Here is a 25340-nt window from a genome sequence, read left to right as displayed (position 1 = left end):
CTACTGTTCTGGCAGTGGTAATTTTTTTAAAAGTAACGAGTAACTATGCAGCACAAAATAAAAATACTTGAGTAGAAGTATCGAAATCATCGAAAAAATGTAGTGAAGTAAAAGTAGAAGTAGGAGAAAAAAATTCTACTCTAGGAAAGTACAGATACCGCATTTCGGTACTTAAGTACAGTACTTAAGTAGTTCTACTTCGTTACTATACATCTCTGGTGTGTATATATATATATATATATATATATATATATATATATATATATATATATATATATATATATATATATATACACACACAGTATATATATATATATATATATATATATATATATATATATATATATATATATATATACAGTATATATATGTATACATACATACATACTTTAACTTATTTATAGTTATTTATTGTATTATAATTTATGGTTTTGTGTTTCAAACTTTATCATACCCAAGATGTTATAAATAAGAACGCACAGTAAAAAAAAAAAAAATCATATGTAAATAGTTGGTTTGGGCTGTTTGGGCTTACATGCAAAATAATGGTACCGCTTTCAGCACCTAAAATCCGAAAGAATCATACCGCCAGGGAGATTTAAGTTACCCTATCAGGTTAAAGAAAGATCATGGGTCCTTGCAATAAAAAAGCTTTTGACTTACCTTTCCATTGGCTGTTGTCTCTCACCTCCCCCTCTGTTACAGCACTGCAGTCTCTGTCAGTGTCTTCAGCATTTAACACTTTCTGGAGTGTTAGATGCCCATGTGCCCTGCTGTGCACCATGGTCACTTCCTCAGACGCTCTACTGTGACACAGGGGTTGGAGAATGGAGCCACGTTGTTTGATGGGAGACACAAACATCTGACACTCCCAGAAGACCAAAGAGTGTTATGGAGGCTGCAGCACTGGATCTGGGCTAAGTTAGCATACATGCGCGACCTGAGGGGTGTAAGGAAAAGCTCTACTAATTCATGGACCATTCATCTCAATTTTCTTTTAACCTGATAGGGTTACTTTTAAATGTTGGAATGTATAAATAAAATTTTAGAGTAAAAAATGAAAACCACAGAATGAATATTGATGAAAGGAACATAATGCTCAGAGTCTGTCGAAATACCCATTTCAATTCATTTTAATCCTAAATATCTACAATAATATCATTTCTTTTTGTATGTACAGAATACCTGTTCAATTTTTCCACAATTGATTTCGTACAGTTTATAATTACTGATTCAAGAGTTTATGTTGTGTATCGCCGTACTCCATTTATTATAAAGCTATTTTCTCTACAGTTTTTGCACTTGTAATTAAAGAGCTATGTCACCTTTGCTGTCAGGCCACACATTGGACTACAGAAAAAAAGGCGTCTTATTAAATCCCAAAAGCTCTAATCTAGCCTTCTGTTTTTCTGACAAATTTATTTTTAAGGAACAGTAATTGTTGGTTCCGCAAATGTTTTTTCTGGCAGTTCTAGTTGTAGTCTGCGAGGTTTCAACTTTTATGTATATATACACTTAACAAAAAACTCTTGTCCAAGCATGCATTCACTAAATAATAGAGTGTTTCTAGTCCCTATTCTACAATACAGTAGATCAGCACAATGTGGTAACAGGCTACTGAGAAAAGTAACAGCCTTCACCTCAAACTGCATGACTTCTGCTTTAACGAGAAAAGTGACAAAGAGCTACAAGGCAGGGGGTGGCCCTGGGCCCCTTAAAATTTAACCAGCAAAGAAAATCGCTTTTATTAAATCACCACATTCCTGAAAAAAAGAACTGAATCACAAATAAAAATACAAACTCTATTAACCACTTTACCACCGGAGGATTTTGCTGTCTTACGTCCAGGCCACTTTTTGCAATTCGGCACTGTGCAACTTTAACTGACAATTGCGCGGTCATGCAACGCCGTACCCAAACGAAATTTATGTCCTTTTTTCCCACAAACAGAGCTTTCTTTTGGTGGTATTTGATCACCTGTGCAATTTTTACTTTTTGCGCTATAAACAAAAAAAGAGCGACAATTTTGAAAAAATAACAATATTTTTCACATTTTTTTATATGAAATTCCCCCCCAAAAATGTAAATATCCAATTTTTTTATCATTTTAGGCCAATTTGTTTTCTGCTACATATTTTTGGTAAAAAAAAATCGCAATAAGCGTATTTTGATTGGTGTGCGCAAAAGTTATTGCGTTTACTAACTAAGGGAAGATTTCTGTCATTTTTGGTGTTTTTTTTTTAACGAGTAATGGCGGCGATCTGCAATTTTTTTTGCGGGAATGCGACATTGCGGCGGACAGATCGGACCCTTGACTGACATTTTTGATACTTTTGGGGGTACCAGTGACATTACTACAGTAATCAGTGCTATACATATGCACTGTTACTGTAAAAATGACAGTGGCAGGGAAGGGGTTAATTTTTATTGGTGATAAAGGGGTTAATTTATGCCTGGTGCTTACTGACGTGTGTGGGGGGAGGTGATTGAGTGACACAGGCACAGATCGCAGGTTCAGCTATGCTGCACCCTGCAATCTGACCCTGTCTGTCACTTAGGAGATCCGCCCACTTGTGTTTACACAAGCGGGCGGATTTCCACACTCGATTCCCCGATGATCGGGGAAGAGCGGCGGTAATCACCTCCGCTCCTCCCCTGGCCCGACTCCCGCTGTAACTGAATACAGCGGGAGCGAGCCTCCGGCAGCGCGTGTGCCGCCGAGAGAGGGGAATGTCTGGTGACATAGGCCTACGTCGCCAGACGATAACGAACCACTTTGCCCCAGCACAGTCAACGTGACTGGTCGGCAAGTGGTTAAATTGTAAAAAAAAAAAAAAAAAACTTTAATCTATAAACTTATTATAGACAATTTATGCAGTCTCCAATATTATTAGGCCATTCTCAAACATATAAATATGTCCCAGAAATAAAAGCAAAAAGTGAGATCATGATTTAAAAAGGTTAAAACAAGCTGTTATCGGAACAGCCTAAAAATATATAAAACACCAAGTAGATACACTCACCGGCCATTTTATTAGGTACACCTGTTCGATTGCTTGGTAACCCAAATTGCTAATCAGCCAATCACATGGCAGCAACTTAATGCATTTAGGCATCTAGACATGGTGAAGATGACTTGTTGAAGTACAAACCGATCATTAGAATGGGGAAGAAAGGGGATTTAAGTGACTTTGAACATGGCATGGTTGTTGATGCCAGACAGGCTGGTCTGAGTATTCCAAAAACTACTGATCTACAGGAATTATCACGTGCAACATCTCTAGGGTTTGCAGAGAATGGTCCGAAAAAGAGAAAATATCCAGTGAGCAGTAGTTGTGTGGATGAAAATGCCTTGTTGATGTCAGAGGTCAGAGGAGAATGGGCAGACTGGTTAGAGGTGACAGAAAGGCAACAGTTACTCAAATAACCACTCATTACAACCAAGGTATGCAAAATACCATCTCAACAGAAGACCACACCGGGTGCCAATCCCGTCAGCTAAGAACAGGAAACTGAGGCTAATATTCACACAGGCTCACTAAAATTGGACAATAGAAGATTGGAAAACATTGCCTGGTCTGCTAAGTCTCGATTTCAGCTGTGCCATTCAGATGGTAGGGTCCAAATTTGGCATAAACAACATCAAAGCATGGATCCATCCTGCCTTGGATCAACGGTTCAGGCTGTCAGTGGTGGTGTAATGGTGTGGGAGATATTTTCTTGGCACACTTTGGGCCCCTTAGTACCAACTGAGCATTGTTCAAATACCACGGTCTACCTGAGTATTGTTGCTGACCGTGCCCATCCCTTTATAACTACAGTGTATCCATCTTCTGATGGTTATGTGCAGCAGGATAATGCACCATGTCACAAAGCTGAAATCATCTCAAACTGGTTACTTGAACATGACAATGAGCTCACTGTACTCCAATGGCCTCCACAGTCACCAGATCTTAAACCAATAGAGCACCTTTGGGATGTGGTGGAACAGGAAATTAGCATCATGGATGTGCAGCCGACAAATCTGCAGCAACTGCGTGATGCTTTCATGTCAATATGGAGCAATATCTGAGGAATTTTCCCAACACCTTGTTGAATCTATGCCACAAAGAATTAAGGCAGTTCTGAAGGCAAAAGGGGGTCCAACCCAGTACTAGAAAGGTGTACCTAATAAAGCAGCCAGTGAGTGTAGACCATGATTCAAAAAGATACCCTAAACTACACTATACAATACAATAAATCAAGTGCAATTGTAGAGAGATGTAAAGTCACTCCCCTCTTTCATGTAATACACATCTGAATTAATAAAAAATTATTAAAAGTATTTATAAAATCATTTTTTGTTCCAGCTGCACATTTGTTTTCCAGCACATATAATTAAAAGTGATAGTAAAGCACGTCTGTGCTACCTGTTTAGATATAAATACAGACGTATGTACCTAATGAAAAAACAAATTTAAACCCGCGCTACACAACGTGTGGTTATTGGGTGAAAAATGTGTAAATTAAAAATGTAAATGTGTGCAGCTGCTGCAAACACTAAGAAAATCTTAGGGAAAATGATACAAACAAATTTATGCAGCGCTAGCTCCAATAATATTTTAGTAAACAATATATCTCAAATTATTAAAAGTATAAAGTGCTAAGTGCTGGAATAATTAAATATGCAATAAACAATAAATATCAAGTGCATAAAATCCACATAAAGTGTTATAAATAAATCCAAGTGAGTGATAGGTGCATAAAAAAGTCCTTAATGTGATCCAAATAAGGTGCCAAAGTGCCAGGAATTCAAAGTGCTTGCAAAGTGATAAGGTGCCCCTCTCGGTTCCCCACTCACCAGATTGCCAATATAAAAAGACCTTTGTATATTATTGCACAGTGGCCCGGGATCTTTAAAACAGACTTCTCCTATGTAGCCTTCAGTAATATATGGGTCCGCCTCCGCTTCCACCATTAAATGAAAAGAGGGCCATACATGGTGAAGTATGTATAAACCGATTTATTTTCATAAAAGGTCAAATGGATACTCACAAACGAATGAAGTATATTAGCATGTAAACAGTGAACTCGTGTGGCGCCGCTCTCGGCGTGCGTTCCACACACAGGAAGTTCCTGACCGGAAGTGACGTTCCGTCTGGTCCGCAACCGGAAGTACGTCTAATGCAACCGGTATGTACCTAATGCTTATTAGACGTGCCTTGGATAAGCCATGAAACGTCTTTAACCACTTTAGCACTGCTCACATTGCTGCTACTGCAGCAATGTGGCTCGTTATCGTTATCCTCGTTACCTACATCGCTGGACTCCGCCCCTTGTGGGCGGCGCGCGCGCGCCGCCGGAGGCTCGCTCCCGCTGTTTTCAGTCACAGCGGGAGTCGAGCCAGGGGAGGAGCGGTGGCGATCGCCGCTGCTCTTCCCCGATCGTCGGGGAATCTAGTTTGGAGATCCGCCCGCTAGTGTAAACAGAGCGGGCGGATCTCCTAAGTGACAAGGAGTGACAGATTGCAGTGTTCAGCATAGCTGAACATGCGATCTGTCCTTGTGTCACTCAGTCACCTCCCCCCCCCCCCACACGTTAGTAAGCACCAGGCAAACATTAACCCCTCCCTCTCCAATAAAATTAACCCCTTCCCTGCCAGTGTCATTTTTACAGTAACAGTGCATATTTATAGCACTGATTACTGCAGTAATGTCACTGGTACCCCCAAAAGTGTAAAAAATGTCAGTCAAGGGTCCGATCTGTCCGCCGCAATGTCGCAGTCCCACAAAAAAAATCGCAGATCGCCGCCATTACGCGTTAAAAAAAAAAACACCAAAAATGAAAGAAATCTTTCCCTTAGTTAGTAAACGCAATAACTTTTGCGCAAACCAATCAAAATACACTTATTGTGATTTTTTTTTTTACCAAACATAGGTAGCGGAAAACAAATTGGCCAAAAATTTAAAAAAAATATTGATTTTTACATTTTTGGGGGGGGGAATTTCATTTAAAAAAATGTTAAAAATATTGTTATTTTTTCAAAATAAACGCTTTTATTTTGTTTATAGCGCAAAAAGTAAAAATCGCACAGGTGATCAAATACCATCAAAAGAAAGCTCTGTTTGTGGGAAAAAAAGACGTAAATTTCGTTTGGGTACGGCGTTGCACGACCGCGCAATTGTCAGTTAAAGTCGCACAGTGCCGAATCGCAAAAAGTGGCCTGGACGTAAGACAGCAAAATCCTCCGGTGGTAAAGTGGTTAAAATTACAAAACAAGTTCAGTTGTTATTAAGCTCTTGATAACCGGGTAACGCATATATGCAACGGCAAGAAAGGTGGGCTTGAACATCCAGCTGACACATATGCATCCACCACGGTATGTGGTTGTGAAATGAGGACTAGCTTAATTCTCAATCCCAGCATACTCACTGAACTGTCATCAACAGCTCTCGGTCAAGATCAGGCCTCTGTAAAAGCCAATCACAGCAGTCACATGATGAAAAAGCTTTGCCACCTCAAAGGCCCACTTAAAAGGTTAAATACGACTTGCTATTCTAATTCCTGTATAAATTAAATCTTTACAGACACACAGATTGTGGTACTGTGATAAAATGAATTTGTGTGTATTACTGCTGTATTGCTTTGTTTCCTTGGCCCCAAAATGAACGAGATTGCAGCCAGAATGCAGACTGCAATTTCCATAATATGCTGTATTGCAGTGGAGAGATAACAATGGGTTTGATCGATTCGCATGGCTATTGCATGATTATAGAGTTCAATTAAAGTAGAGTTAACAGTAGAACATTATACATAGAATAAGATAGGATTATAAACCCCTGTCAAGCTTTTTCAGTGTCCAACTGGGGAGAATTTCCCTTCACTTCCTGTACCATAGCTAAAACAGTGAGAGGAAAATCCTCCAAGGTGAGCTAATTCCAGGTTGTCACAGGGGTCACTAGAACTAGTGTCCCTATCCAAAAATTTAATGTCTATTACTGTTCTGAGGTCAACCCAAAAATTGGGATTTCTGTTTTACGTTCACTTTCAATGATAACTGTAAGGCTTCTTTCACACGGTCCGCCTCCGCAGGCGGATACGTGTTGCTCAGCGGGGATCGATCCGCGATCCCCGCTGAGCCGGGCGGATGACAGCTCCGTCTCCGCTTGCAGAGCGGAGAGGGAGGTGTCTCAGCACCCGCTGCCCTCTATGGGGGATCGGAGGAGAGCGGACCGCTTGTCCGCTCTCATCAGATCTGCTCCGCTCCGATTACTGAACGGATGGAAAAATAGGGTTTACATCCGTCCAGATTTCAGCACAGGATCGGATGCGGATGGCAGCGGGTGTCAGCGGAGGTGACCTCCGCTGACACCCGCTGCCCCATAGAGCTGCATGGAGGATCCGATCAGATCCGCCTAAAAAAATGACAGGTGGATCTGATCGGACCGCCCGTGTGAAAGAGCCCTTAGCATGACGAAGAGAGGGTGAATCTACCAAATGGGGACACAGACAGCAATAAAAACAGGACAGGTCTTCTAATCCTTCTCCACTCTATTTAAAACCAAAAAAGTATTGCCTTAAGACATTCTGTTCTATATTATAATAGTTAAACATGTTTCTCTTTCCAGGCATAACAAGTGGCTCCCATGTGTTAATCTTTAATGGGATACCGGGCAGGTAGGCTACAGTTTAGCTGTCTTCTGCTTATGCTTTTCACACTGCTTTCGATCTCTTTAGTAATATGGATAGAACACTTTATTTGCCTTATCTTTCCTTTCCTTTCCTTTTCTCATCTTACCTTTTTTCCCCTTTTTTTATTTATTACTTGTTAATGCATCTAGCCACTTGAATTTCCTAGAACCATTTATTGCTGTCCTCTATCTTTTTCATATAAATGGACACAGAGACATGTTGTAATGTATGTGCTAAGCTGTACCTTAATGTGGTCTCATATTTTAATCAAATGCTTTGTAGAAGAATAATGCAACTTGGCACATTGTTTGTGTTTCCTTAAGGTACTGAGACACCTTGCCCAGATGGGGTGCAATTGCTGTAGAATGCTGAACAGGTAAGATTGTACTTGGTATTAAATCTATGCTTTAAGCACCTCTTCAACATCGAGCAATATACTGAAATATAATATAAAAGACCATATCACACATAATGAAAACTCATTTGGTGCATTGTCTTTTAAAACATTTTCAGGATAATTTAGACATTGTTGGAAGTGGTATTAAACCCAAAAACAAAATTATTGCAGCTCACAAATTTTTAGATGTGGTGGCTGAATTCCTTTTTTTTTTTTTACATTTTTTTCCCTTTATATTCACCTGGCAATCCAGCCACTTAACTCCCCCAATTGCTTTAGGGGTTGTGATACCGTGGGCTCTCTGTTGCACATTTTCTGGGAATGCCCCAAAATTCAAAATGTCTGGCTGGAAGTGTTCAACCTGATAGAAAGGGTTACGGGGAAAAAAATTCCCGCTCTCACACCTACAATGCCTCCTATTCCAAAAAATTCCTGAAATCTCCACACACCTTACACGTCTGACACATACCATCAACATTGCGATGTTATGGGTCATCTCTAAACATTGGAAGGAAGCCTACATCCCTTTCAACCAAGTCTTGAATAGAATTGAGGATATCAGATGGATGGAACAATACCATCATACCATTACAAACACCAAGATAAAATTTGACCAGAAATGGACCCCTTGGTATCTGTACAAATGTTCCTTGGTCACATAATTGAAATATCATTATGTAGTAGATTGACCAAAGTTTGAGATATCTACACTTTTATCATTGTTAAACATATATTGGTAATACATCCAGGAACTATATTAGGACACCTCCTCCTGGGACTAGGAAGATGCCCGGATTATTAACCTCATATTAGAGTTTCTGCAAACTCATTTGCTTAGCTCAAACATATCTCAATTTTCTGGCAATGTTATATTTCATGCAAAGACAGATATATAATGTTTACTTTGTTTTATTCTTTGTCCTTTTATTTTTCTTTTTTCCTACTTTTATGTTTTTTCATGGACTATTACTTGAAAAGTTGTTTTGAAGATGCATGTTACTGACACAAATGTCCATATTTTTGTACCTGAATATATTTTCAATAAACGTATATAATCAAAAAAAAAAAAAGATAATAAAAACAAAAGAGGTTGCACAGGCCCAGACCCAGGTTTGGCTCTGATGAAGAAGGGAAGCCTTTCAAAATGCATTAGCTTACAGGGACCCCGGGGAGGCTCCCCCATGTACTGGAGTTTGTCCAATCCAGAAGCACCAAGCCACGAATGAGTGGCTAGACAAGCACTCGTAACTCACGTGTTTGTGAGTAGTTTTTATGCCTATTATTTATTACAAATTTGTGGGATAATGCACTAGACCTGGGCACCCTCTTTTGTTTTTATTACCTTTCCCCATTCCTAGAGGGAAGCAAGGTCCTTAAAGATTACCCAGATGTGCAGTGAAACAATACTTATACCCTACTGAGCGGTTACACTTATGCGCGGGAGATTTTTATCTTTGTTGGTTATCCAGCTACTTATGCCTCGTACACACGCAACGATTATCGGCCGACCGATCGGCCGACTTTTGTCCAGTGTTGTTGTGTTGGTTGAAATGTGCTCTAGACTGCACACAAATTTTCTCAGCCAACAAAAATCTACTTCAGAAGTGATGTCATGTGCTGGTTTACTTTCCGTGTGTTTTTTCATCTCTGAGCATGCCCAGTCTTGCTCATCAGATTTTTGTCTGCCAAAATCTGTACTGACTGACGGAAAATCGGCCTTTGTGGTGACGGCCAACAAAAATTTTATAGCCTGCACACCAGATTTTTTTTGGCAGAAAAGTCGGAGTCGGTTGTCGGAAGCATCATACTAACAAGCCGAAAATCGGCCGATCGGACTATCGACCCGTGTGTACAAGGCATAAGTCTGTTATTTGTCAACTTACTTTAACAGACCAAGGTGTCCTTTGCTTCTCATGTGGAGTGGTGACACCCCAAAACAGGAAGTGTTTTGCTGGTCAGATCACCAGGTAAAAATAAAGAAAGGAAGCTTAAAAACTTTTTTTTTAAGACTCGCCCACTCTCCTAACCTCTACCCAACAACCTATTAAAATGAAAACACTTTATGGCTTTATGTACTCAGGACATAACATCTGTTGTTGGTAAATTTTATTTCAGCCTCTAAACTCCCCTCTATGTTACCCTATGTGGCCATGCTACCATAAGCATTTACAGGTATATTAGAAGAATGTTTAGAGGACAATTTCTTGCACATGAGTTTGAGCAGAAATACTGCCTGTAAATGTGCCTAAATGCTAGGTGTATTTAGCGCTTGGGTGTATATTCATTTCAAAGGCCAGTGTAAATGAATATTCTGGCCAGTGGAATGAATTAATGCCAGAATGCACCTATATGGCTTTAGGCATGTTTTTTCGGCTGATTTTTTTCTGACAGGAGCAAAGGCGTTCAGAAGAGTTGAGCAAAATCCCAGTGTGCATGAGAGCTATACCTTCTTTAATTCCAGCAGTCTTCTGGTCAGTCCTAAGACATCCTAAATTTGCAGTGGATAGCACTTACTGCAGCACAGAGTGGTACTCACACATCTTTAGTACTGAGAGCCCAGGCTGATGTGATGATACACCAGGGGATTGGTCCAGGGCAGCCTACATCAACAGAGAGTGAGCTGAATCAAGATGACCTTCATTGAGCTTGGAAGAGTAGCTTATATTAGCTTAATTTAGTGGCAGAGCTAATTTTCTGTTAAGAAAAATTATTGCCTAGCCCAGGGGTCAAACAAAGAGCCAATTTACTGTGCTTTATGGGGGTTGGGGTAGAAAATGTCCTTGGCCCAGCATTAGTGTGGGTAAACATGGCCTCAGGGTTGGTGGTCAGTTGGAGGAGGAGTAGTGCCCCATCATCAGCACATATACAAGTAAAATGTATGTAGGAGGATTTGTTTCATCTCTGTGTATCATCTGAGGCTGTTCCCTTCACTGGGTATATGTGAGGGTGTACATCCACTTTAAGGCTTGAGGTTAGGATTAGTTTTAGAAATATATTTAAGGGATCACTTTTAAAGGGTTAGGTTGTTAAGGGTTGTGGGGATTTGCTCTGGTAGGTAGGATTTGCGGGTGCAGTATAGAGGCAAAACAGATGGTTCTTCAAAGTAAATCAGGAGTGTTTTATTTACACTTCAGGAACACAAAAGTAACAGTCTTTCTTGGTGTTTACTCACACCCAACAAAAAGGAAAACTGACAGTCTTAAAGGCAGGTTTAAGCACAGCAACAAGTCCATTCACCTGTGTCTCTTTGGTGCTGTTCACACACAGCAATGGGTCAGTTCATCTGCTTGTAAGCTTTCCAGCCTCAACACTCACTTCCACAGCCTTCTGGTGCCTGGAGACAAATCTCAAACACCTGTTAGGCTGTCTGCCTTATAAACCCCAGGCAAGACCTGGCCTGGAGCGTGGGGAGCAGCCACCCACCCATACCTTAACTGCTCCCAATAAAAGCCGGCCCGGATTCGGCTTTGCAGCCACACTAAAATAGAAAAATGTCAAACAGCACTAGCTGCTGCTGACACAGAATTACCGGCTCTTATCTCACCAAGGCCAGGAACCTCGGTGACACGTATCTTCCGTCGACCACGGATATATGTGCCCTGCCACAGGGTATACAGTATCTCACAAAAGTGAGTACACCCCTCACCTTTTTGTAAATCATTTATTATATCTTTTCATGTGACAACGCTGAAGAAATTACACTTTGTTACAATAAATGTTGTAAAGTAGTGAGTGTACAGCTGGTATAACAGTGTAAATTTGCTGTCCCCTCAAAATAACAGCCATTAATGTCTAAACCACTGGCAACAAAAGTGAGTACACCCCACTTTACACCCCCCAAGTTAAATGTCAGAATTGGGCCAAAAATGTCAATATTTTGTGTGGCCACCATTTTTTTCCAGCACTGCCTTAACCCTCTTGGGCATGGAGTTCACCAGAGCTTCACAGGTTGCCACTGGAGTCACCTTCCACTCCTCCATGATGACATCACGGAGCTGATGAATGTTAGAGACCTTGCGCTCCTCCACCTTCGGTTTTAGGATGCCCCACAGATGCTCAATAGGGATTAAGTCTGGAGACATGCTTGACCAGTCCATCACCTTTACCCTCAGCTTCTTTAGCAAGGCAGTGGTCATCTTGGAGGTGTGTTTGGGGTTGTTATCATGTTGCAATACTGCCCTGCGGCTCAGTCTCTGAAGGGCGGGGATCATGCTCTGCTTCAGTATGTCACAGTACATGTTGCCATTTATGGTTCCCTCAATGAACTGTAGCTCCCCAGTACCGGCAGCCCTCATGCAGCCTCAGACCATAAAACTCCCACCACTTTGCATGACTGTAGGCAAGACACACTTGTCTTTGTACTCTTCATCTGGTTGCCGCCACAAATGTTTGACACCATCTGAACCAAATAAATTTATCTTGGTTTTAACAGATCACAGGACATGGTTCCTGTAATCCATGTCCTTAGTCTGTTTGTCTTCGGCAAACTGTTTGTGGGCCTTCTTTTGCATCATCTTTAGATGAGGCTTCCTTCTGGGACGACAGCCATGCAGACCAATTTGATGCAGTGTGCGGCGTATGGTCTGAGCACAGACAGGCTGACTCCACACCCCTTCAACCTCTGCAGCAATGCTGGCAGCACTCATATGTCTATTTCCCAAAGACAACCTCTGTATATGACGCTGGGCACGAGCACCCAACTTCTTTGGTTGACCATGGCGAGGCCTGTTCTGAGTGGAACCTGTTCTGTTAAACCGCTGTCTGGTCTTATACACCGTGCTGCAGCTCAGTTTCAGGGTATTGGCAATCTTCTTATAGCCTAGGCCATCTTTATGTAGAGCAACAATTCTTTTTTTCAGATCCTCAGAGAGTTCTTTGCCATGAGGTGCCATGTTGAACTTCCAGTGACCAGTATGAGAGAGTGAGAGCAATAACACCAAATTTAACACACCTGCTCCCCATTCACACCTGAGACCTTGTAACACTAATGGGTCACATGACACCGGGGATGAAAAATGGCTAATTGCATCAATTTGGACATTTTGATTAGGGGTATACCCACTTTTGTTGCCATGGGTTTAGACTTTAATGACTGTTTGTTGAGTTATTTTGAGGGAACAGCAAATTTACACTGTTATACAAGCTGTACACTTACTACTTTACTTCGTAGCAAAGTGTCATTTCTTCAGTGTTGTGGCATGAACAGATACAATAAAATATTTACAAAAAGATTAGGAGTGCACTCACTTTTGTGAGATACTGTATATGGTTTTTAAAAGTGTATTTTAACCACTTACCGACCGCTCACATGGAGCGTAGTGTGGCAAAGTGGTTCGTTATCGTCCAGCGACGTATGTCTACGTTACTGGACTCCTCCCCTTGTGGGCGGCGCACGCTGTATTCAGTCACAGCGGGAGTCGGGCCAGGGGAGGAGCAGCGGTGATCACCGCCGCTCTTCCCCGATTGTTGGGGATCGAGTGAGGAGATCCGCCCGCTTGTGTAAACAAAGCGGGCGGATCTCCTAAGTGACAGGCAGGTACAGATTACAGGATTCAGCATAGCTGAACCTGCGATCTGTGCCTGTGTCACACAGTCCCCGCCCCCCACACACGTCAGTAAGCACCAGGCATACATTTACCCCTTGATCACCAATAAAGTTAACCCCTTCCCTGCCAGTGTCATTTTTACAGTAACAGTGCATATGTATAGCACTGATTACTGTAGTAATGTCACTGGTACCCCCAAAAGTGTCAAAAATGTCAGTCAAGGGTCCGATCTGTCCGCCGCAATGTCACAGTCCCGCAAAAAAGATCGCAGATCGCCGCCATTACTCGTTAAAAAAAAAAAACAATAAAAATGACATAAATATTTCCCGTAGTTAGTAGCTGCAATAACTTTTGCGGAAACCGATCAAAATACGCTTATTGCGATTTTTTTTACCAAAAATATGTAGCAGAAAACAAATTGGCCTAAAATGTTAAAAAATTTAGATTTTTACATTTTTTTGGGGGGAATTTCATATAAAATAAATGTGAAAAATATTGTTATTTTTTAAAATTGTCGCTCTTTTTTTGTTTATAGCGCAAAAAGTAAAAATCGCACAGGTGATCAAATACCACCAAAAGAAAGCTCTGTTTGTGGGGAAAAAAAGGACATCAATTTAATTTGGGTACAGCATCGCACAACCACGCAAGCATCTGTTAAAATAACGCAGTGCCGAATCGCAAAATATGGCCTGGTCAGGAATGGGGTAAAATCTTCTGGTCTTAAAGCGGTTAAAAATACGCTCATTGAGAATTTTTTTGTCAAAAACATGTAGATAAATACATTTTGGCCTAAATATATGACAAAAATTGAATATATTGGATATTTTTTAACTGTCAAAGTAGAAAAATATTGTTATTTTTTCAAAATTGTCGCATTTTTTTATTAATATCGCAAAAAATGAAAAGCACAGTGGTGATCAAATACAACCAAAAGAAAGCTCTGTTTGTGGGGAAAAAAAGTACGTAAATTTCGTTTGGGTACAGCGTTGCATGACCGCGCAATTGTCAGTTAAAGTCGCACAGTGCCGAATCACAAAAAGTGGCCTGGACGTAAAGCAGGAAAATCCTCCGGTCCTAAAGTGGTTAATAATACTGAAAGCTCCTTTTCTTAAAAATCCATCACCCAACTGGCAGAGTGGAAAAATAATTGAATGCACCACATGTCCTTTAAGCTAATCTAAAAATACTATGTTCATTACATGGCTGTCACAGCATAAGTAATACATTTTGCAAATTCAAGCTGAAAGACACAAGCCTGAAAATATCCACCTAGTAATGACCCCTATAACTGCCTAACCAATCAATACTGAATTCTGAAAAACCAAATTGAGCATATGTAAGTTGGAAAATATACTAGTTCCGAATTAGAAAGTATTAGTAAAGTACAGAAATGTGCATTAACAACTTTAGATAATAAAGTGAAAATATAAAAAAGTATAATATTATATCCTGTATATCAGTCCCAATTGTGTAAAGAAATCCACCACTGTGCTGATATAAATGCTATGTTGATTCACTGCTTGTAATCCCCAGGGGCACCATCACCTCAAATTCAGAGGACTCTTATGCCTTGTTTCCACTGAGCAGTACGGTTCGGTTTGGTACAGTTCAGTACGGTTCGGTACGGTACACCTTGATCAGGCTTGCGTTTCCACTGCCAACAGTACCTCAGCTCAACAGTACCTCAACAGTGTAGCTCCACCCTGTTGATGTGCTTGGTATCCCAACGAAAGGGTACCAAAAAAAGGTACGATGCGGTTCGGAATTAGGGTACCATTCACAACTTTTGACAATGGAAACGGCAAAAATTGCGTACCAAACCGAACCGTACTGCACAGTGGAAACAAGGCTTTACCGGAAACCTTTGGACCCTTTTACAGAGTCAAATAGGCATGTAGATCATGATTTATTCCATGAAGGGTCTATATAGAAACCATTTACTGAAGATCCTGTGATATCCTGTGATTTGGTAAATCACTTAAAGCACAGCAACCTGTATCTATTTTGTTCACTATGGCAATGGGAACTTCTACTGCTCTGTACTTTCTATTGTTTCAATGCACTTTTGTGTTTTTCGCTACGTATCCTTAATTCTACAGTTTTTCATTGTATACAATATGTCTGCAAAGTTTACCAGGTCCAAGAGCAAATGTAATTTATTTTGACTGTCCACGTAAAGAAAATATTTTTAAAAAACTTTATGTATACCTTCTTTTTTATTTTTAGTTATATGTTCAAGCCCCAAGAACCACACACAAATGGCTATGTGAATGAAGCCCACAATTATGAACATGACCGCTCCAAGTCACCCACCATAAAGATCAGTGAGCTAATAAATGATGGGCACAATGTAATTGACAGGTTCACTGGTTCGCAGGATCTGTATAGTGTGTCAGAAAAGATCAATGCCAAAAATGACGAAGTTGATTCCAGCAACCCAGTAACAGTTTCCTCATACGCGGTTTTAAATATTAACTTTGCTGGAGAAGTCAAAGAACAAGATGCCCATTATTCACAGTCTGATGATAACTTGCAGACCAAGACTTCTACACACAGCTTAGAGCAAAATGTTGACCTGAGCCACAAATCAGATGAACCTAAATGTATTCAGCATGAGCTTCGTGGGTCAGTTCAGGAAACCATTTCCTTTACAGAAAGGGTGACATTTGAAGCAGAAAGAAGCAAGCTTACATTACATTTTCCAAATTCCATAAGCAACTATTCAGATCTGAATAAACTTCCTGAAAGTGAAAACATTGTACAAGGTGCTGATGCAAATCCTCCTAATAAAATTAGCCATGACTACAATTACACTACAGAGGACACAGTATCAACCATGAGGTCAAATGAACTTTTTTTGATTCCCCAAATGATAGAGAGACGTTCAACCAGGGGTTCAAAAAAAGGTTCAATCATTGCAAATGGGATCCACACAGAAGATGACTTGGATCCAGATGTTGCTGAGGCACTTGCAGCGTTGGCAGCTGCAATTGCTGGTGAAGAATTTTAAGACATTTAAATTGCAAATTGAACATTCTCTTGTTGTATGGGTATGCACTTTCTAAAGAAAGCAGAGTTCTGTGAAGATTGCCTTAAACCACTTATGGTATCTCAGGAGACATTGAATGTTGGCTGCCTTTTTGTGAAAAATACTAATATTTTTTAAATGAAGTAAAAAAAAAAAAAAAAAAAAAGAGGCAACAGAAGAATGTTTCATTGAAAGAAAAACATGTCATTTTATTTTTGAAAGCACTATTGACGCCTTGTTCAATATTTTAACTTATCAATAACTTAATATGAAATATTGAAAACCGCTGGTTGGTAGACACAGTCCTCCTTTGATTTAATTTAAATTTATGAAGCTGATGTAATTATTTGATGTAATGATTTTAAATATGTGATTTATATGGCCATTTTTATTGTGTAACAGTGTGTTAAGTCTGAAAGGCAGACACATTTTAATAGTTATTGGTTAATTACTGCCTTTTATTGCATTTTTTGAAATGCCAATAAATATATCCCTATAAAATTTCTAATAATACAAGCACTTAGTAGAAACCAAGGCTGGATTTTGGAGTTTTACTTTTAGAGAACATAAATATTCTGTAGATGTCTTAGCCTTTGGTCATGTACTTTACACATGTGACTGATTGAAAATGTAAGTGTATTTCCACTTTTGCAGTTACATTGAGATAACACCTACTATATATGTGTTACATACTCCCATTCCCAAAGCATAACTTTAAAAAATATTTAAAAATTGCTTTTTACTTGCTTAAACTTTTTTACTTACATTTTAAACTTAAACTTTAAACTTAAAAACTTTACTTAAAATTGTAAACTATGTAAAATTTTGCTTTACCCTTCTATATAATGTTACAGAGGGGCTGAGACGTTTTGTTTACCATAATTAACCCTGGGCTGGCAGCAGTGGTGTATTTTGGTTTTGTGCTGCCCTAGGCAAGACTAAAATTGGGCGCCCCATCCTAGGTAAATTTTCCCCACTTCTTTTTTAACAGATGGGACTCCCTCCAAAATTGAAGGACTACAAGTCCCAGCATAAACCCCTGAGATCTCACAAGAGGGGGGGGGTGAGAGGGGGTGGGAGAGAGAGAGGGGGTGGGTGAGGGAGAGAGAGAGGGGTGAGGGAGGGAGGGAGAGTAAGAGGGGGAAAAAGAGTGAGGGGTGAGAGAGAAATGGGGGATGAGAGAGAGAGAGGGAATGAGAGAGAGAGGGGGGGATGAAAGAGAGAGAGGGGGTGGTGAGAGAGAGGTGGGATAGAGTGGGCGGATGAGAGAGAGGGGGGATGAGAGAGAGAGGGGGGTGAAATAGAGAGTGAGAGAGAGGGGGGAATAGAGAGAGAGAGGGAGGATGAAAGAGGGTGATGAGAGAGAGAGAGGGATGAGAGATAGGGGGATGAGAGAGAAAGAGAGAGAGAGAGGGGGGATAGAGAGAGAGGGGGGATGAGAAAGGGGGATGAGAGAGAGGGGGGATAAGAGAGAGAGGGGGATGAGAGAGGGGGATGAGAGAGAGAGAGGTGGATTAGAGAGAGAGGGGGATGAGAGGGGGTGAGAGAGGGGGATGAGAGAGAGAGAGAGGGGGGATGAGAGAGAGAGAGAGGGATGAGAGAGAGGGGGATGAGAGAGGTGAGAGAGAAAGAGAGAGGTGAGAGAGAGAGGAAGGGTGAGAGAGAGAGAGAGAGAGAGAGAGGGAGGGGGAGAGAGAGATGGGTGGGTGAGAGGGGTGAGAGAGACAGAGGGGGGTGAGAGAGGCGGCTCTAGCAACCAGTGGCCAAAAGAGTCTCAGGTGGGGAGGGGGCGGCTTTTTTGCTGCCCCCCTGCAAAGTGCCACCCTAGGCCTGGGCCTTGTTGGCCTAGGCCAAAATACAGCACTGGCTGGCAGATCTTTATTATCACTTGTAAACTAGATGTGCACATTGTCTGTCCTAACAAAAGGTTGAAAATCTCAGGGCTTGAGTGTTTAAAAAAAAAAAACTGCTCCTCATCCTGTCCCTTATTTGCACATCACAATTTAGTCTGAACAATATTGAACAATACAATAGTCCTATGTATAAACCTGCTCCAAAGAACAACCATAAAGGTAAGAAATTGTAAAAATATTTCATTTTAGGTATTCTGTGTGCATGGAAACACATACCTAACATATAGTGTGTGTGTCTCAAATTTGACTGCAAATAAATACACTTTAAGTAACAATCTGATCCCAAAAAGCTCATTTCTCACAGACACTAAGGCTGAATTTACACTGGTATTAAAAGCAGGCGTTTGAGAGATGTTAAAAATGCCCCTCAAACACCTATGCACAAGATACAATAGACAGAACATAGTGCTGTTCACACTATCACAACATGAAGTGTTATCATCGCTTCTAAATTAAAGTCTCATGTCGAGTCAGGAGGCAATTGAAGCCTTTCAACACCTCCCAATCAAGCCTATGGTAATGCTTCGCAAATGCTCTGGCAGGCAGTTGTGGGGCGTTAAGATTGTCTCATTAACTGTAAGGGAATAGGCATTTGTGGAGCAGTTTTAGCGCACCTAAATGCTTGTAAACGCTTCAGAACTGCCCATAGGGCGTTTGCGAAGCATTTTTAACTCCTCGTTAATGCTTGTAAAACACCTGTCTAATGCCCATACTAAAGCCTATAAAAGCAAGTCTAATGCTCATACTAACGCTATTGGAACATTTCTTAAGCGTTAGAAAATTAGTCAAGTGTGAACAAGCCCTAAAAGTTAACTAAGAGCTGGCACATACTATGACCAGTGTGCTGTAATAATTCTGAAGTGACAATGGTTAAGCAGTTTGCACATTTTTGATCCACCAGATGGAACCAGTAGCTATCTTTCATAGTAATTTGTATCCAAGAGAGTTCCAGAGTGCCCTCTAAACCTATACAAATAATGAATATCAGATGACACATTTACATGTATCCTAAATTTGATCTTTTAGAAATATATGGTCTAGTTTGCAAAACAAAAAACTGTGTAATGCTAATTGTGACATTTTATAATAAAATCCAAAAAATAAAGATGTCTAGTAATCTGTAATACCAACAGGAGATAATCAGTAATGCAACAGTAATGAAAAATGTTTTTCGAATAATTGTTATCGGTTACCACAAGGTGTTTACTGCTGTTCATACACATTAAATAAAAGCCAAATTTTTTGCTATAATTATCAAACAAATAGCATTTCCTAGGATATAATGATATGTCCCACTGTGAGTACAATAATGGGCTGGGGTGAAATACCTTGTCCACCTAGTCCTATACTCCTTGGAGGATTAGGTATAAAAATGTATAAAGAGTTGGTAACTCCGTATCTGCCAATATGCCATTAAAATTGCACTAACTTCAATGCTGTTGATACTGAATAAAAACTTTAGTCTCTAGGGCCCCATTCACACTATAACTCATGACAGCAGGTGTTCTTGTGCACTTTTTTACACAACACATATAGGGCAGCTCATTCATTTTAATGGGCAACTCTACACATGACAAATACATGAAAGTAGCTAATGCAGCTTTTTGAGCATTTAGCATTGGGTGTTTTTTTTACTGCATGGTTTGATTTTTTTGTGCGAAAATCCCATGCCTGCTTGCTGCACTATACTAAAAAATGGCAGCACCAGCACAACACACAGTCCTCCCGCATTTCATAAATGCGTGCAAAATTGTGCTATTACAATATGCCATAGTGTGAGTCTAAGGGGAACTACTTCTGCACATCTGTCCTGTGTCTTGATTCTCCTTCTGATTGCTATCAACCCCTTACACGTTTATGAGAAAACCTTGCCTTTGGAAATTGGCTATTAGCACACATTCCTGAAGGATGTTATGGCTTTAGCGCTGAAGCACTGTTTTAAGTGATTGCTTACCCACAGGTAAATGTGCATTATACATTTTGCTTAGCCCGCCCCCCTCCCCCCACCTCTCTTCACTTGCATGTAGTAGATCATTCGATTAGTGATGTTCTTATAGGGGTTACCCAGTAAGGCTTAGGTCGATTTGAAAAGCAAAGTAACCCTTACTGAGTCATCAAATTGCAATTTCCGCTGATCTGATTTATACAGGGAGAGCTAAACTCCCTACTGATCAGCATTTACTACAGCACTGTACATCATAAACCATAGCCCAGATTGTTGCATCTCTGTACTGCTGAACTCCACCAGCCTCTTTTAGCCCCTTCCCATCTATATGCTTGCTTCCTAATGTGGAAAATGGCAGACCTTGCCTTCTCCATGTATATAGAGACAGCCTCTTCCAGTCTCCATAGAGGCACATATGACAGGGTGACAACACAGGACAATATTTAAAAGAGAGTTGTCATCCTATAACAGGAAGTGCCTGAACAAAGATCCTAAAAATCCTCTGCAGAGGCTTGTACAATTACGCCACAAAAAGGGCAAAACACATCTGAATAGTTTTCTACAGGTGGAGAACACGAAGCTGAAGCCATCATTTACCCATTTCATTTACACTTATGCAACAGGGAGTCAGTGTCTGTGTGCAGACGGCTGCCATTTTGTTGCAGTAAAACCCACTGATGAAATTTTCACCATTTATTTTCCATTATGCTAGTGATTGAGGAAAATAAATACATTTATTTAGCTTGTATGAAATATTGAGAACAATATCTCAGCTTTTTTTTTTTTTTTTTGAAATTTCGGTTTATTAAAGGTTTTCAATAAAAGACAACACATTACACATTACAATGCCACACAGGGAAAACACAAAAAAAAGAAAAACGAAAAACAAGGGACAACAGGTCACCCAACCCCCCCCCCACACACACACCAGGCTCCACCCAGTGGTTTTCGTAAGTAGAAGCAAAGCCCCCTAAGGAGGCAGGACAACCCCTTGAGGTTAATTTCAACACATCATCAACAGGCCCTTAGTGCAGAAAAACAGCACAAAATAAGCAAATAGCATGTAGCAGTAGCAGTCTTCAATCACAAAGGAGAAGCAAGTAAAAGGAAGGACAAGGAAAAACGGACATCAGCAGTGCAGCAGATAGGTGACACAGGCATTCAATATCTCATCTCCCAGCCCCCCACATTATAGGTACAATATAAGTACAATACAATAGGCCCTCTAAGGCTGTCCAGCAGAGGTTGAGGCCGGGGAGTCAATCCACAGCTTCCATACCTTATCAAACTTACGAGGACACCCCCTGCTGAGATACGTGGCCTTATAGAGCGGAGTCACTTTATTCACTAGACTTTTCAAATAACGGACGGTGGGGGCCAATGGGCTCTTCCAGTGTAGGAGCAAGGCCTTACGGGCATAAAAGAGGAGCAAGCTAACGAGCGTACGAATGGCCCTCGCAGGGGCCAAGCCATCAACCAAGCCCAGAAGACAAACCTCAACAGAATTAGGAACCCGGGATTGTAACCACCTCTGTAATGCAGGCCAGCACAGCAGTCCAGTAATCCTGAACCACCGGGCATCGCCAGAAAATATGGCCAAAATCCACTGGGGAGTGAGAACAGCGCCAGCACTCAGCATAGGACTTGGGATAGATACGGGCCAGTCTTGCCGATGTATAATATATCCTATGTAGGAACTTAAAATGTATCAGGCGGTCCCTAGCAGAGACCAGGTAAGCGAAGGGAGCACACCACATATCATCCCAATCATCACCATCCAAGTCCGGTACCTCCTCCACCCATCTAGCCCGAGAGAACAATATCTCAGCTTTAATAGTTAGATAGTTATCGAGGTCTATGCTTTACTTATTGCATATAGCTGATATGACATATACATCTGTGTATACGTAGAACCCCCTTTAGCCATGCCCACATGTAATTATGCCCATGTAAGATTCAGGCCTAAATAAAACTTGTCATTTTTGACCATTCTGCAGTGACAGGATTGTAAAGACCTGCAAAGAAAATACTTTCCTGCTTTTACGGTGTCACTCCCTCTGAAGTAATCACTGCAGAATCTTGAGCAACAGAGTGATGCCTCACTCATCTGTACAGCAAGGAAGATACACAGTTGAAGTAGGTGAGTATTTCTCTGTCCTGTAAAGTTATCCTATTAATGGTGAGTTGTTGCTGACAGGATCATTAGAGTCACATGGACCTTAGTGGGCTAGTCAAGCCTTCTTGATGCCTCAATGTATGGGAAGTGGGACCCATGATATGAAGTATTTTTTTCTGTTTGAGAAATGTTTGAGGTTATGGTTAAGTGTTCATACTACTTACCTATATACAATGACTTTCTGTTTTAAAATCACTCTGCAAAAAACGTACTTCCTGAGATCCAATCTGTACGGAGAATATGATAGTTTGCTGACTTGACAAGATCCACAGGCAGACACAAAAGTAGCATTCAATGTTGTTAAATCCAGTTTTAGAAGCTACAGGATGTTTTTCTTGCTTTCTTGTGTGGTAAAAAGACCATTTTATGTATGCTTCCTTACTCTTCAACTAGCCACATGGTGAGGCTTGGATAAGTTAGCTTGAACCAGTCTATTTGACAAGAAAAAAAAGAACATAACATACTTAAGTATTGAAGCTGGCTGCTTGTATACTGGTAGCACAATGCATGTGTGTGGCTATATATACTGTATATAGCATTTTAATACACAATTTTACCTAACACCTTTGATAATCACTGTATCATGCACTCCTACAACATTCTCAATCTTTCACTTGGCTTTTACATCAAACCTTTTCATGCGCATACCCCCTCTTTAGTACACAAAACAGAAGAATGTCAAATGCAAAGCCTACTACAGGTTTATTTAATGAAAATCTGTAGGTTTTGTTTAGATTTTCTAATCACGTTGACTTATTGCTGGGATTCATTCTAAAAAAATGAAAAGTTATCCTCTAAAAACTGAGGTTAATGAGTATGGTATGTGCTAAATAATGTTTGACTATTCTTTGCTTTAAGAGTGAAATTATGAGCCATTGTTACTGAGCAAACTGTAACACAAGTAGTGCCAGTAATTGGCCATTAGGCTAGTTGCTGAATAATAAAGTTTAGTACCAGGTCAGACTCTGCCACTTCTTTGTTTTGCAATCAACATAGCACAGGAAATTCAATATTTTCACCTTTATGTGACATAGCAAATTTCAGTTGCCTTTACGATAAGTCATTATGAGCCATTGCTGTGTATACATTGACCATTCCTGCAAATCAGAAAACAGATCTTGTAATCATGTCAACATTACCAAAGCAGACACTCCCAGTTCCTTTACTACATGATTGAATCCCTTCTTACAGGAGTAATGTGGGCCAAAACTGCACTCACTCCATAATGCTCATTACTCAAGATCCTTGAATGTTGGCTTACATCTAAGAAAGCAAAGCCAGGGAAGAGCCATCATTTGTATGCATTGGCTGTGGTATGGTGTCAAACTGTTCATACACATATATTGTAAACATCTAGATGGCTAAATGCTAAATTATTTTAAGCTGCTTATGAACATTTGTAGGAACAGGTGAAAAACCAGGAAACTGCCAGCACAGCTTCCATTTGTATCCATAGCTTCACATTTCACACCAAAAATTGTCTGCAGTTGCAAGTAAGTGGCAGTTATCTTTCCAAAGACAAGAGCAAGTATTACCAGTTTGGTGGGAGCTTGCGAGACATTGAACCAGCGGTGTCCTGCGGCACACTTAGCAAAGGAGGAATCCTGTTGCAAAATAACCACTAAAAGACTGATCTGGTTAATGGCCCTGCATTTCATCACAGTAGTGACAGGGTAAGATCCTGTTTAAGATAATATCTCAAAGATAGGTTGTTGAAGCATAATAATAGCTGCTTTTAGACTTATTAGAAACTATAAGAAAGAAGTATTTTAAAAGTCTTTCTTCAAAAATAATTTGCATCTTGTTTACTCCCTCTCCCCTGGTAGAATCAAAGTCCTCTTCTTTGCCCCTGTGATATCATTATCAAATTATTTTCTGACCAGAAATTCAGAGAGGAGAGCATGCAGAGAGACCCTGCGAGGCCAAGAGGAGAGCGTGGTGTGGGAGTAGGCTGCTGTGCTGTGTGCCTGGGACTGTGAACCCCAACCCCCCCCCCCCAAAACTGAGAGAGGTGGCGGGTGACCGAGAGAAGTGGCGGGAGAGGCAGCAGTCATGGGTGTGGGGCTAGAGTGACTGGGACAGGCATGCCCCACAGGGACCAAGAAAGGGGGCAAGCGCAAAACCGGCGGAGCTGGGAGGGTGACAGTTGGACCGGAGGAGGCGGCAGGTAAGTGTGTCCCAGACCGGGAGAGGGAGTGTTGGGAGAGTATGGTGAATACAGGGAGTATTGTGAGTAACTGGCGAATATTGGGAGTACTGAGTATTGTGAGTACTGTGAGCATGGTGAGTAACTGGTGAGTACTGTGAGTATTGTGAATAACTGGTGAGTGTTGGGAGTACTGTGTATTGTGAGTAACTAGTGAATACTGTGAGTAACTGGTGAATATTGTAACTGATGAGTGGTAGTGAGTATTGTGAGTAACTGGTGAGTATTGTGAGTAACTGGAGAGCAACGTGAGCATTGTGGGTGCAGTGAGTAACTGGTGAGTAATGTGAGTAACTGGTGAATACTGTGAGTGCTGCGAGTGACTGGTGAGTGCTGCGAGTGACTGGGGAGTAACTGGGGAGTATCGTGAGTAATTGGCGAGTGCCGCGAGTGACATTTGAGTGCTGGGAGTTATTGGTAAGTTCTGTGAGTAACTGGTGAGTCCTGTGAGTAACTGG

At 40.8% G+C, this 25340-nt stretch overlaps 1 protein-coding gene across 3 annotated transcripts in view; it reads left to right on the top strand.

The window, feature by feature from the left end:
• Positions 1 to 17143, top strand: part of PGCKA1 (PDCD10 and GCKIII kinases associated 1) — a 159958-nt gene extending 142815 nt beyond the window's left edge. For all 3 annotated transcript variants that reach the window (XM_082248104.1, XM_082248106.1, XM_082248105.1), the window contains 3 exons: positions 7608 to 7656; positions 7995 to 8047; positions 15841 to 17143. In XM_082248104.1, coding sequence (XP_082104230.1) covers positions 8016 to 8047; positions 15841 to 16624 — 816 coding nt within the window. In that variant the 5' untranslated portion in view covers positions 7608 to 7656; positions 7995 to 8015 and the 3' untranslated portion in view covers positions 16625 to 17143. The remainder of the gene's footprint in view (positions 1 to 7607; positions 7657 to 7994; positions 8048 to 15840) is intronic.
• Positions 17144 to 25340: the final 8197 nt, after the last annotated feature.

The sequence above is a fragment of the Pelophylax lessonae genome (assembly GCF_965119305.1).
Source record: "Pelophylax lessonae genome assembly, chromosome: 1".
NCBI lineage: Eukaryota > Metazoa > Chordata > Amphibia > Anura > Ranidae > Pelophylax > Pelophylax lessonae.
This window is presented reverse-complemented; position numbering and strand designations above follow the sequence as displayed.